The 12,571-nt window shown below is 34.3% G+C and overlaps 1 protein-coding gene across 1 annotated transcript in view; it reads right to left on the bottom strand.

The window, feature by feature from the left end:
* The window catches only part of LOC118762639 (metabotropic glutamate receptor 3-like), a 139,390-nt gene that overhangs the window by 29,730 nt on the left and 97,089 nt on the right, over nt 1-12,571 (bottom strand). The window contains exon 2 of the mRNA XM_036501537.1: nt 9,366-10,255. Within this exon, the coding sequence (XP_036357430.1) occupies nt 9,366-10,236 (871 nt within the window). The 5' untranslated portion in view covers nt 10,237-10,255. The remainder of the gene's footprint in view (nt 1-9,365; nt 10,256-12,571) is intronic.

The raw sequence follows: 12,571 nt of genomic DNA, 5'->3' as shown, positions 1-12,571 counted from the left end.
ATATGGTAGAAGGAATACTGGTGGAATGTCACAGTGAAGACCTCAAAAAATGTGAGCACAACATACCTGATATAATGATTTCGGGTAGAGAAGAGAAACTGTTCACAGTTGCAGAAATTAGCTGCCCAGCGGATGTTAACATAAAGTTGAAGATCGGTGAAGGAAATACCTATGCTGAACTATTGAGAAATATGCAGTTACGCTTTCCAGATTACAAGTTCAGGTTTATACCTGTAATTATTGGAGCCCCTGAGATATGTAACACACTACCTATATACCAATCTTGAGAAATTAGGCTTCTACAAAATCCAAAATGGAGAAAGCTAATTCCAAAACTACAGATCGAAGCCATGAATGGAACTATAAAAATCTGTAAAACGTTCCAGAAGTTTATCATTTAAATATATATGAGCATGTCTAGATATGCAACTATATGCATTAGAATACATACTTGAAACATACATACATACATACATACCTACCTACCTACCTACCTACCTACATACATACATACATACATACATACATACATACATACATACATACATACATGCATGCATGCATGCATGCATGCATACATACATGCATACATACATACATACATACATACATACATACATACATACATACATACATACATACATACATACATGCATACAAACAAAAATGCCCTGTTGTTGATGCTGAAATTCCAATGAAGGAACCTTGGATCTAGGTTAGAAATCGATTCTATAATGACATACATACTCTTTGTCTGATAACCTAGAATACACGCCTAAAGAAGTCGCACGACTCTACCTCAACGTACCATCAGATGATAGACTACTCTAGTAGAAGACTATTCATGGATACGCTGGTAGAAAACTTGATGATAGTAACATCGATCATCAAAGCAGTTTATCATGGACCAATAGCCGGATTTCTGCCTCTCAGTTTGAAGGGTATGCGTTTGAAATCCAGGAACAGAAAATATCAACCAAGTACCTGATGCACAAAAGGGATAAAGATACAAGAAAAGCAGCAAAATGTGACGACCGATACAGACATTGTGGAGTCAACACCCAAATATATTACCCACATCATAAGCAATTGTCCGAAAATGTCACCACGGTATAATCTACCGATGAGACATGATATTGTAGCTATGACACTCTATAATGAAATCCGTCGGATGGATAATCCCGAGGACAAAGAAATAAGAACTCACAATATGGTAGAAGCCATATCCACTCATAATAAAAAGGAATACTGGTGGAATGTTCCAGTGTGTTTGTTTTCTTTCGATGGTTTTATTCCACACGATCTAAGCCATAGCGGATCTTTGCTGTCACATTTGGAAAATAAAAACTCTGAAATGGTCTTTTGCGGAACATTTGTTTAGAAGAAAGAACAATACATGGAATAACAAATTGACAGAATGGACACCACGTCTAGAAAAAATAAAGAGGGTAAGACCATGTAGAGGCTGAAATGGAAACTTTGTTATAATCTTCGGCATCCAAACATGGACAAGGAAAACATCGACTGTGGTCGGTGGACAGAAAATATTGAGACGTTCGTTCAGCAGTGAACTGAACATATACAAGGATGATGTTAAAAAGAAAAGAATGGATAATGTTAAAAAGAAAGAAAGAAGGAAGGAATAAAGGTAAGAAGGAAGAGAGAAATGTCTTTTGCGTTGTGTTTGTGTACGTATACTCAGGCCTTTAATAATTTTTTTGTTTGTCTTTTTTCCGTATACATGGCAACTTTAGTTCGTGGGTCAACGAAAAGGAAGACGTTGCTCAGCTATAGATGTAGATTTTTGCAGATAACTTAACTGACATGTTAGAAAGAAATACACGTGTAGGCCTTTTAAAATACCAAGGGAATTTTGTTCAGATTTTGTAATTCTCTTATGAGAATGTTGTACACTTAAAGACTGTTATTGCTAAACTGATAAAGTGTAAGTTTCTGGTGAGAGATTTTGATGAGGACAGTGTTGGGATCGGACAGTATCTGCCATTCAACTAATCTATAAATACGCTCTTATAGTGAACATATGAAAACAATTCTATAGACTCCTGTGATTTAACTATAGTTTCAAAACTCTCGTTAATGATATCAGCAGCAGCATCACCATATTGTCAATAAATAACTATACAGTTTTTATCATAATAGGTAAAATATAATGGCGCATAGAGTATGAGTATTCTCTTACACAAAACTTATACTGGTCAAACGATAGAGGATGAGATTTAGGAATACAAATAGATTAGAATATATTGTTGAAATCAATACAAATATCTCTTGATTATATAATAAGAAGAGAAAACAATGTCAATATTTATGTTATAATATAAGCAATTTTATTTTAAATTGAAGAATTACGCTATACATTTGGTAGAATATACATATATTATTCTTTAACAAGAGTATTATTGAGAGTGAGTTCGAAGTTTCGGCCACGTAAGCCAGCTGAATCTTCAAAGTCACTGTCAATAATATTCTTCTGAAAGGATGATAAATATAGCTAGATGGATAAACACACACACACACACACAAACACACATACACACACACGCATACACACACACACACATATGTATATATTCATACATATGTATATATAAATATATACACACATGTACATGTATATACTTGCTTTTTTTTTTACTGTTTTTACTTGTTTCAGTCATTTGACTGCAGCCATGCTGGAGCACCACCTTCAGTCGAACAAGTCGACCCCAGGACTTTGTAAGACTAGTAGTACTTGTTCTATGGGTTTCTTTTGCAGAACCGCTAATTTACGGGGATGTAAACACACCAACATCGGTTGTCAAGTTATGGTGGGGAACAAACACTGACATACAAATACACACACACATACATCATGCATATATCATACATACATATATATACATATTTATATATTATATATATATATTATATAATAATATATATATAATAATAGATACATATATATACATACAAATATATATATATATATATATATATTATATATATAAAATATATATATATATATATAGATATATATAGCTATATATATATATATATATATATATATATGATAGATCGGTAGCCACTTAACATTTTTTTTCTCTTCCTTTCTGAGTTCCTTTCTGTGGAAGAGCGCAGGCTGAAACGTTAAAGACTTTTTCACTTCCCGAGTGTTATAACTAATACATCTGTTTATTTTCTACACCACCTGTCTCGTCTTTTGTTTTTCTCGTAAACCTCTCCTATATTATATAATTATATATATTTTCTGTGTCCCCCTTTCTGTAGAAGACCGTAGGCTCGAAACGTAAAAGACTTTTTCTATTCCTGAGCGTTATACCAATATATCTGTTTGTTTTGTATACCACCTGTCTTCGTCCTTTGTTTTTTTCGTAAACTCTCCCTATATATATATATATATATATATATATATCGATGGGCTTTCAATTTTTGCCTACCAAATCCACTCCCAAGGCTTTGGTCGGCCCGAGGCTAAAGTAGAAGACACTTGCCGAAGGTTCCACATAGTGGGACTTAACCCGGAACCAATCCTGCGCATATATATACATACACACTCAATCTAATATTAAATAAGACGAAAGGCGGCGAGCTAGCAGAATTATTAGCATGCTGGGCATAATGCTTAGCGGCATTTTGTTAGTCTTCGCGCTCTGAGTTCAAATTCTGCTGAGGTCGAATTTGCCTTTTATTCTTTAGGAGTTAATAAAATAAGTACCAGCTGAGTGCAATATAATCGTCTTGCACCAAACAACTGCTACCGAAAACGCTGGCCTTGTGACAACATTTGAAACTAATATTCTTTTCTACTCCATGTACAAAACCCGAAATTTTTGGAGAGGGAGCCAATCGATTAGGTCGACCTCAGTACTTAATTTATCGACCCCGAAAAGATGAAAGGCAAAGTCGACCATGGCGGATTTCGCACTCAGAACGTAAAGACAGACGAAATACCTATTTCTTTACTAGCCACAAGGGGCTAAATACAGAGAGGACAAACAAGGACAGACAAACTGATTAAGACGATTATATCGACCCCAATGCATAACTGGTACTTAATTTATCGACCTCGAAAGGATGAAAGGCAAAGTCGACCTCGGTGGGATTTGAACTCAGAACGTAACGGCAGACGAAATACGGCTACGCATTTAGCCCGGCGTGCTAACGATTCTGCCAGTTACACCACCCTAGACAAACGAAATACCGCTAAGCATTACGCCCGGAGTGCTAACGTTTCTTATTTCTTTATTGCCCACAAGGGGCTAAATATAGAGGGGACAAACAAGGACAGACAAAGGGATTATGTCGATGTAATCGACATCAGTGCGTAAATCGTACTTAATTTATCGAACCCGAAAGGATGAAAGGCAAAGTCGACCTCGGCGGAATTTGAACTCAGAACGTAAAGACAGACGAAATAACTATTTCTTTATTACCCACAAGGGGTTAGACATAGAAGGGACAAACAAGAACAGACAAACAGATTAAGTCGATTACATCGACCCCAGTGCGTAACTCGTACTTAATTTATCGACCCCGAAAAGATGAAAGGCAAAGTTGACCTCGGTGGAATTTGAACTCAGAACGTAACTGCAAACGAAATACCTATTTCTTTACTACCCACAAGGGGCTAAACACAGAGAGGACAAACAAGGGCAGACAAACAGGTTGAGTCGATTATATCGACCCCAGTGCGTAACTGGTACTTATTTAATCGACTCTGAAATGATGAAAAGCAAAGTCGACCTCGGCGGAATTTGAACTCAGAACGTAAAGGTAGACGAAATACCGCTAAGCATTTTGCCCGGCGTGCGAACGATTCTGCCAGCTCGCTGCCTTAATTTCAAACTAATATTGTATAGGATGTAAATATCACTCCGAACAGCAAGATTTTTAATCACATGAAGTACTCCAACAGTTCTGCTGTTAGTGGAAGCAAAACAAACCATGAATGAATTTAATCAGCTCATTCTTAATTGAAATTTATCAGAGAAGAGAAATATACTTTTAAAATATACAAGTATACGTTGCAACACTTTTTAAGAATCCTGGGGTAATTTTCTAGTAAGAAACAATTATGCACACATTAAATGCAACATCGAATAAGTTAATCAAACTAACTTTTTTTTAAAACTCCGGCTCTTATTATTTTAAGCGAAGTTAATTTTGCTGACAAAGAAAAATATCTACGTGTTTGTTACTATCGAAACAAATTAAACTGGCAAAACGTGTATGAGTAATAGAAAGCAACTGCCAATGCGGTGCTTCTAATAAACACAGTAACACTTCTCAATATATATAATATATATATATATATATATATATATATATATATAACATATTCAATATAAAATAGTGTACATTTAAACACAAGAGAAAACTACCCTTTAACAGATAATTTTACACGCTAGAAGAAGCAGCCAAAACGACAAAAACCACATTAAATAGCAATTTTCGAAGGAAATGAAAAATAAAAAACTTTTACTTTGTTATTTTTTTTTTTTTTTTTTGTGATTATACCTAGGTTTCAATTTTCTTAGCCTGCGCGCTGAATTTTGAAAAATTATAACATATAATGATGGGACACGTGTTATTTGTCTCTGAATTATAAGTTAGTTGTTAAGGCCAGTTACTGATGAAAATTCACCTAGCAGATTATCTTATTTACTAAAGAAATTTGAAATCTAGGTATAACCGCAAAAAATAACAAGGTAAAAGTATTTATTTTTCCTTTCCTTCGAAAATTGCTATTAAATGTGGTTTTTGGTCGTTTTGGCTGCTTCTGCTAGCGTGTAAAATTAAGTGTTAAAGGGTAGTTTTCTCTTGTGTTTAAATGTACACTATTTTATATTGAATATGTGTGTGTGTATATATATATATTTGTAAATAGACTTAAACAAAATGTATTTTGTATAAACGTCTGTTTTTTTTATGAAACAAAAATACTAAGAATGTTGTTGGTTTATGACAACTACTGCTATGCGCAAACGGAGGTACAGTCAATCCACTAGATTCCAATCTAACTTTCCACTTCTTATCAACACGCAAGCAACACATCATATTGCTTTCTGAGACACAAGAATCTGACCTTCTGACAACAAGCCAGCATATCTTCTGTGTACGCTACGCTCTGTGTTCTAGCTTCGTCCTGGGAGGTAATACCTTTGTGTAAGTAGGACCGACTTTCCTCATTAATCATCTATCTCATCTAGATCAGCAACAATATTTTTTTTTTCACTCTGGTTCGAAGTAATTCTTCCTCATTCTTTTAAATTCATCTGCCGAATCTAAGCATTTTCAACAAACCCTCGCCGTGCATTAAGAACATCTATCTTTATATCTCTCTGAAATAATCTTCTATAATTTCAATCTCACACAATTCGTGTTAACTCACACAAACTTCTAACATTCACAGCAATGACCTCGATATCTATATCAATATTTCAAATACTCTTGAAATTTTTCTTCTATACACACCATGACTATCATAATGTTGCATGGTTGCTGCATATGCAATATAGCCGTCAGAGTGACAAAAACAAAAAGAAATTGCGCTTCGCACAGTCACTTTCTGCAAAGGTGTTACCGTTTCCATACCTGCTACCCGGTTTGCTGCTATTTCCACTTTGAACACATGCATTCAACTGCTTCCTCTCGATTACAGCTGTCTTACTACAACGTATACTCATACAAAAAACTTTACGGACCAAAGAGGGAACGCCTACGCGGTTGATCGACCTATCAGAAATAGCAGCTAAATCATATACTTTCAATGCAGAGAACACAAAGTTTTAGATAACGCGTTGGTCCTAAAGTTGCATACTTGGGAAAAAGTAGCGAAATGGTCATGACTCTTAAATGACTTTAATCATACATCTGCTTACTTAGGACTGACTTCCGGGCTAAGTAGCAGCAACAACAACAATAACCAGCCATCAAACGTATAAACTTCTCTGGTCCTTCCAACTCAACAAGGCTACTGATTCTGAAAGTATCTTTACTATTACAATGATGCTGTATTTGTCAGCAGCAAACCTTTTGATTGTCTCTGATATAAGTATCTTCTCTCTAAATTGTTCGCTTCTGGGCTCATTCTCTTTTTATCTAACCACATAATTGCAGCGTGAACTAAACGAGGTATCTTTCTCTCATACACCATTAATTCGTGCGCCTTTCAAAATTTGGTTAATTGCTGCGTTTTTCCTTGCTTTTCCACTTGCCCAAGGCGCGCCTACATTTTGATTACATTTTAATAATAAAAATATTCGTTTTTATTAAATTCATAAAAAATCCTGGCCTCATGAATGTTTACTACAAAACGACTTTTTTTTTACTTAGGCTATATTATGTATTAGTTCATTATATTATCTTTGAATAGATATCAAATTATTTTATTAATACTCAACACAACTTAAGTAAACTTTTAATTAAATAAACAGTTCAACAATATAAGAAGCTATTTTCAATTAATATAAACGTTGCGATAAGAAACATCAAGTATATTTCACCAGTATACACCTATACAAACGTGTGAGTATATATTGTTAAAGAATATATTTGTATATGAAATTTCAGTCAAAGGATCTTTAGTCAGACGTGACTTTAGATTCTCCTACGCAAGGACAGGAACATACAAAAGATTTATTGTGATGAATAAAGTCTAGTTAATGATAGATATTTAAATAGATATAAGATATCAAATTATGTAACGATACACAAACGAGTCTGGTACAGTAAATACAATGGGTACAACAACCTTCAAAAACAAGTAAATTAATTAAATAAATTAACCTAACACACATTATATTCCACAAATTAATAATGATGTCTACAGACATCTTCCGTCGGTGTTACATTGCTTGGATCCCATTGGTGGAGACACTTTCACTCTGTTGCTAAAAATGTCATCAACAAGCAGATATGAAGTCATCATCATTGCGATACTGATTCCCAGTCAAATGGTCTTTCATATTAGGGAACAGATGATAGTCAGATAGGGTAAAATCAGTTCAAAGCTACAGTCGCACACAACCACTGAAACCAAAAACTTGTGTACTGAAGCATTGTCTTAATGAAACAAGACTCGTTTCGTCAGTTTTCCAGGGCTTTTGTCTTGATAGCCTTTCGTAACAGCCTCAGCAAGTTGGCATAGTACTTTCCGTTGATGGTGTGGCCCTTTTGAAGATAGTCAATAAGCACAATGTCTTTTGCATCCTCAAAACTGAGTCCGTCACCTACCTTGCAGATGAAACGAACTTGGCCTTCTTTGGAACAGGTGAAGAGGAGTAGATTGTCTCTTTTCTCTGCATGGATTGTCTTATTGTCTCTGGCTGAAAGTGATAAATCCAACATTCATCTTGGCTTAGGAAACGATCAAGGGAACCAGTTGGATCTGCCTGGAATAATGTCAGGTTTTCCTGTGACATGATCAACCTGGTGCCTTTATGAACCGAGCAAAAAGGTTCATCATACAAAGTTCATTTTACACAATATTTTCAACTATCTCATAGGATATGCTAATAGCATTGGATATTTGATGTATAGTCAAGGGCCTGTCATCCATTAGCATGTGGTGAATACGATCAATGTTTTCGTCGGTGGTGTTAGTTGCAGTTCATCCACACTTTGGCTCTTGCTCAACATTATCTCCCACCTCTAAATTCAGCTGCTCACTTAAAAGTTTACTTAAGTTGTGTTGAGTATTAATAAAATAATTTGATATCTATTCAAAGATAATATAATGAACTAATACATAATATAGCCTAAGTAAAAAAAAAAAAGTCGTTTTGTAGTAAACATTCATGAGGCCAGGTTTTTTTTATGAATTTAATAAAAACGAATATCTTTATTATTAAAATGTAATCAAAATGTAGGCGCGCCTTTGGCAAGTGTCTTCTACTATAGCCTCGGGCCGACCAAAGCCTTGTGAGTGGATTTGGTAGACGGAAACTGAATGAAGCCTGTTGGATATATATATATATTGTGTGTGTGTGTGTGTGTGTGTGTGTGTGTGTGTGCGTGTGTGTGCGCGCGTGCGTGTGTGTGGTGTTGTGTGTCTATGTTTGTCCCCCCACCATCGCTTGACAACCGATGTTGGTATGTTTACGTCCCTGTAACTTAGCGGTTCAGCAAAAGAGACCGATAGATTGAGTACTAGGCTTACAAAGTCCTGGGGGCGATTTGTTCGACTAAAGACGGTGCTCCAGCATGGCTGCAGTCAAACGACTGAAACAAATATAACAATAAAAGAATAAGAAATAAAATAAACACTGCTAAATAACATAACATAAAAACAACATTTTGATTTATTAATGCAAAGCGTGTGTAAATTCTGCTTTCATATTTACCTTCCAGTCCATAATAATTGTTAGACGTAAGTACGAAGATGTAGCTCCATTCAAAGTAGACAATGATATCAAAGATTGCTTGGGCTTGAAATTTGTCAGACGGAACCACTCGAATGAAATTTGGAAAATAAAGCCATCGCTGGAAAACGTTACTTGTTGCCATACACCCGACAATGGGTATGCCGAGCAGCTGCAAATTCATTGCTAAACTTACTGTGGTATCGCTCGTGCTGCTGCCTACAACAGCAACAACGGGCTTTTGAGAAATTGAAGTATCCTTTGCATCGTCATTATAGTAATTTTTCTCGCTAAATTCCACGTCGTTTTCATTACTCAATTTATTGTCTGAATTTGTGCTTTGTGTAATGTTAACGTTACTGAAAGAGTGTGACTCGGTAACAATGGAAAAGTTTGCTTCTGATTGACTACAACCATTACTCTTATTCGGACAGAGCTGATACCCACTAGTCAATAAACTGTTCGACAGGATACGTTGTGACAGCTTCATGGCTATTGCAGAAACTTGCTGCGGGCTGTTGAAATCGTCATGAATCACATATCCAAGAGACACATTAGACAAAAGTGAGGCATCCTCATTAATATATTCGATGGCTGAAATTATTGCTTCAACGGCTACTACATTATCAACGCTGATGACAGTATCTTCATCCGGACGGTTTCCTTCGTGGATTGAAAGAACAAAATCTATTATGTAATCACCATCCATTGTAATATTTGCAAATTCGTATGATTGCTCGTTCACTGTGCAACGCCTTGCGTATTGGCCAAGTAATATAATTATTAGCACAATATATTTTTCCGATAAATTCATCATTTTTTTTTTCTGAAATCTGCAATGTGTCTTTTCCATATAGCAGTTAAATTAATATCTGGAGAAATAGAAAAGAAAAAAAGAACACTGCAGAAGTTTATATAAACTGAATAATACAAATGCAGAGGAAAGTTTAATACAATATATCTGCATGTCTGTGCAAATTTATAAGTCGGCATGAGCGAAGGTGCGCAGGTGCGCATGTGTGTGCGTCTGTGAGCTAAAGCATTTGGTATGTTCTCAATTGCGTATACAATACTAACTATATATGCAAGTATATCTGTTCACTTATATATATTAACATATGTACATAACTTTTTGTCTACATACGCGCATATATATATATAAAAATAAATATATATATATATATCTATTATATATATATATATATATTATATATATATATATATATATATATGTATGTATATATATATATAAAATTAGTGTATATATTTATACACAAAAGAGGTGAGCCTAACAGGACAACTTACATGCTAAAAGGAACAGTCAAAGTCCAAACCACGGTTAAGAGTAATTTCGAAAAGGATGAAAAATATATTTTCAATAGTTACAACTTTTACCTAGGTTTCGAACATTAATGAAGAAATAAAATAATATGTTATCTATGTTCTTCATTAGCAAGAGCACTAAAATTAACGTATAATTATGGGACAAATAAACAGCACATGTTTCATCTTTATAAATTATAATTTTTCAAATCCACCGCGCAAGCGCAGTTATAGTCAGCAGTGAATAAAAATGTATGTAACAACTTTCTTCAAAATTACGAAAATTATATTAAAAATATATACAGAGTAGGAAAATTAGAGTAATTTTCTACCAGTGGCTAGCATGCATAAAATAGTCAATAGACAACATATTACTCATATAAAATTAGTGTACTTTTATACACAAAAGAGGTAACACTAACCTTATATGCTAAAAGAACAGTCTAAGTTCAAACCACGGTTAAGAGTAATTTCGAAGAGGATGAAAAATAAAAGCATTTTCAATAGTTACCCCCTGTACCTTGATTTCGAACATTAATGAACAAATAAAACAATTTGTTATCCGTGTTCAAATCCACCGCGCAAGTGCATTTATATTCGGCAGCGAATAAAGATATATATATATATATATATATATTATACTATTTCTCTTCAAAATCATATTAAAATATATATAGGGTAAGAAAATATATAGGGTAAGAGAAATTTTCCATATGAATAATATGCTGTCTATTGACTATTTTATGCATGCTAGCCACTGGTAGAAAATCTTTCGAATTTTCTACCAATATATATATATATATTTATATATATACATACATATATATATTTATATAATATATACGTACATATATATGTATGTATATATGCACATATATATATACATACATGTATATATATGTACATGTAGATATATGTATATATACGTATATATATATATGTATATGTATATATACTTATATATATATATTATATATAATTTATAGAAGGAGCTTCTACAGGACTAGAATGTTTCATTCAAATGAAATCATCAGGAAGATCCTGATGATTTCATTTGAATGAAACAGTTCTAGTCTGTAGAAGCTCCTTCTATATAAAATAAAATTAATTTACTCTGCCATGTATTGAGTACCTTATTTACTGTGGTTAAACCCGACTCAACCCGGGACCTACATATATATATATATATAATATATATAGTCTTAGTATATATATATATATATACATGTGTATGAATATATATGTATACATATATACATCAGATGTTGTTACACATCGCTGCGTTCGCATTGTTTTAGCCTTAGAATGACGCCACCCCGCTGGCTAAGCGAGCAGGCCAACAGAAGAAAGAGTGGTGAAAGAGTACGGCAGGGATCACTACCCCCTGCCGGAGCGTCGTGGAGGTTTTAGGTGTTTTCGCTCAATAAACACTCACAACGCCCGGTCTGTATATATGTGATGTATATATATGTAAGTTAGAGATAGAAGTCCCCATGCAATTCATAAAATCCTAATATATATATCACACCATATCATAGAATTTTATTTTAATACTTACTATTTCAGTTCCAAATTTCTCTCCTACACGTGTTTCGTGAGGTGCGTTTAATGTTGCCGAGACCCTCAGTCCTTTTCAGAAACATGTCTTAACTGCAACCCCAATCATCAGGACTCTCCATAACTTATTTATAAATCTATGACTATTCCTATATTCTTATATTTTATCAGTTACGAATGTAACTAACAAACAAAGCATCGGATGTGCAAATAAATTCGCCGAACCTTGCCGTGCAAGCCATAATTTAATTAATTAAGAATTATAAAATTTAAAACTAAAATCAAACGTGACTTGTCCCTAGGAACAT

Source organism: Octopus sinensis, linkage group LG3 (genome assembly GCF_006345805.1).
Source record: "Octopus sinensis linkage group LG3, ASM634580v1, whole genome shotgun sequence".
Taxonomy (NCBI): Eukaryota; Metazoa; Mollusca; class Cephalopoda; order Octopoda; family Octopodidae; genus Octopus; species Octopus sinensis.
Note: the sequence above shows the minus strand (reverse complement) of the source record. Positions and strands in the feature narration are given on the sequence as shown.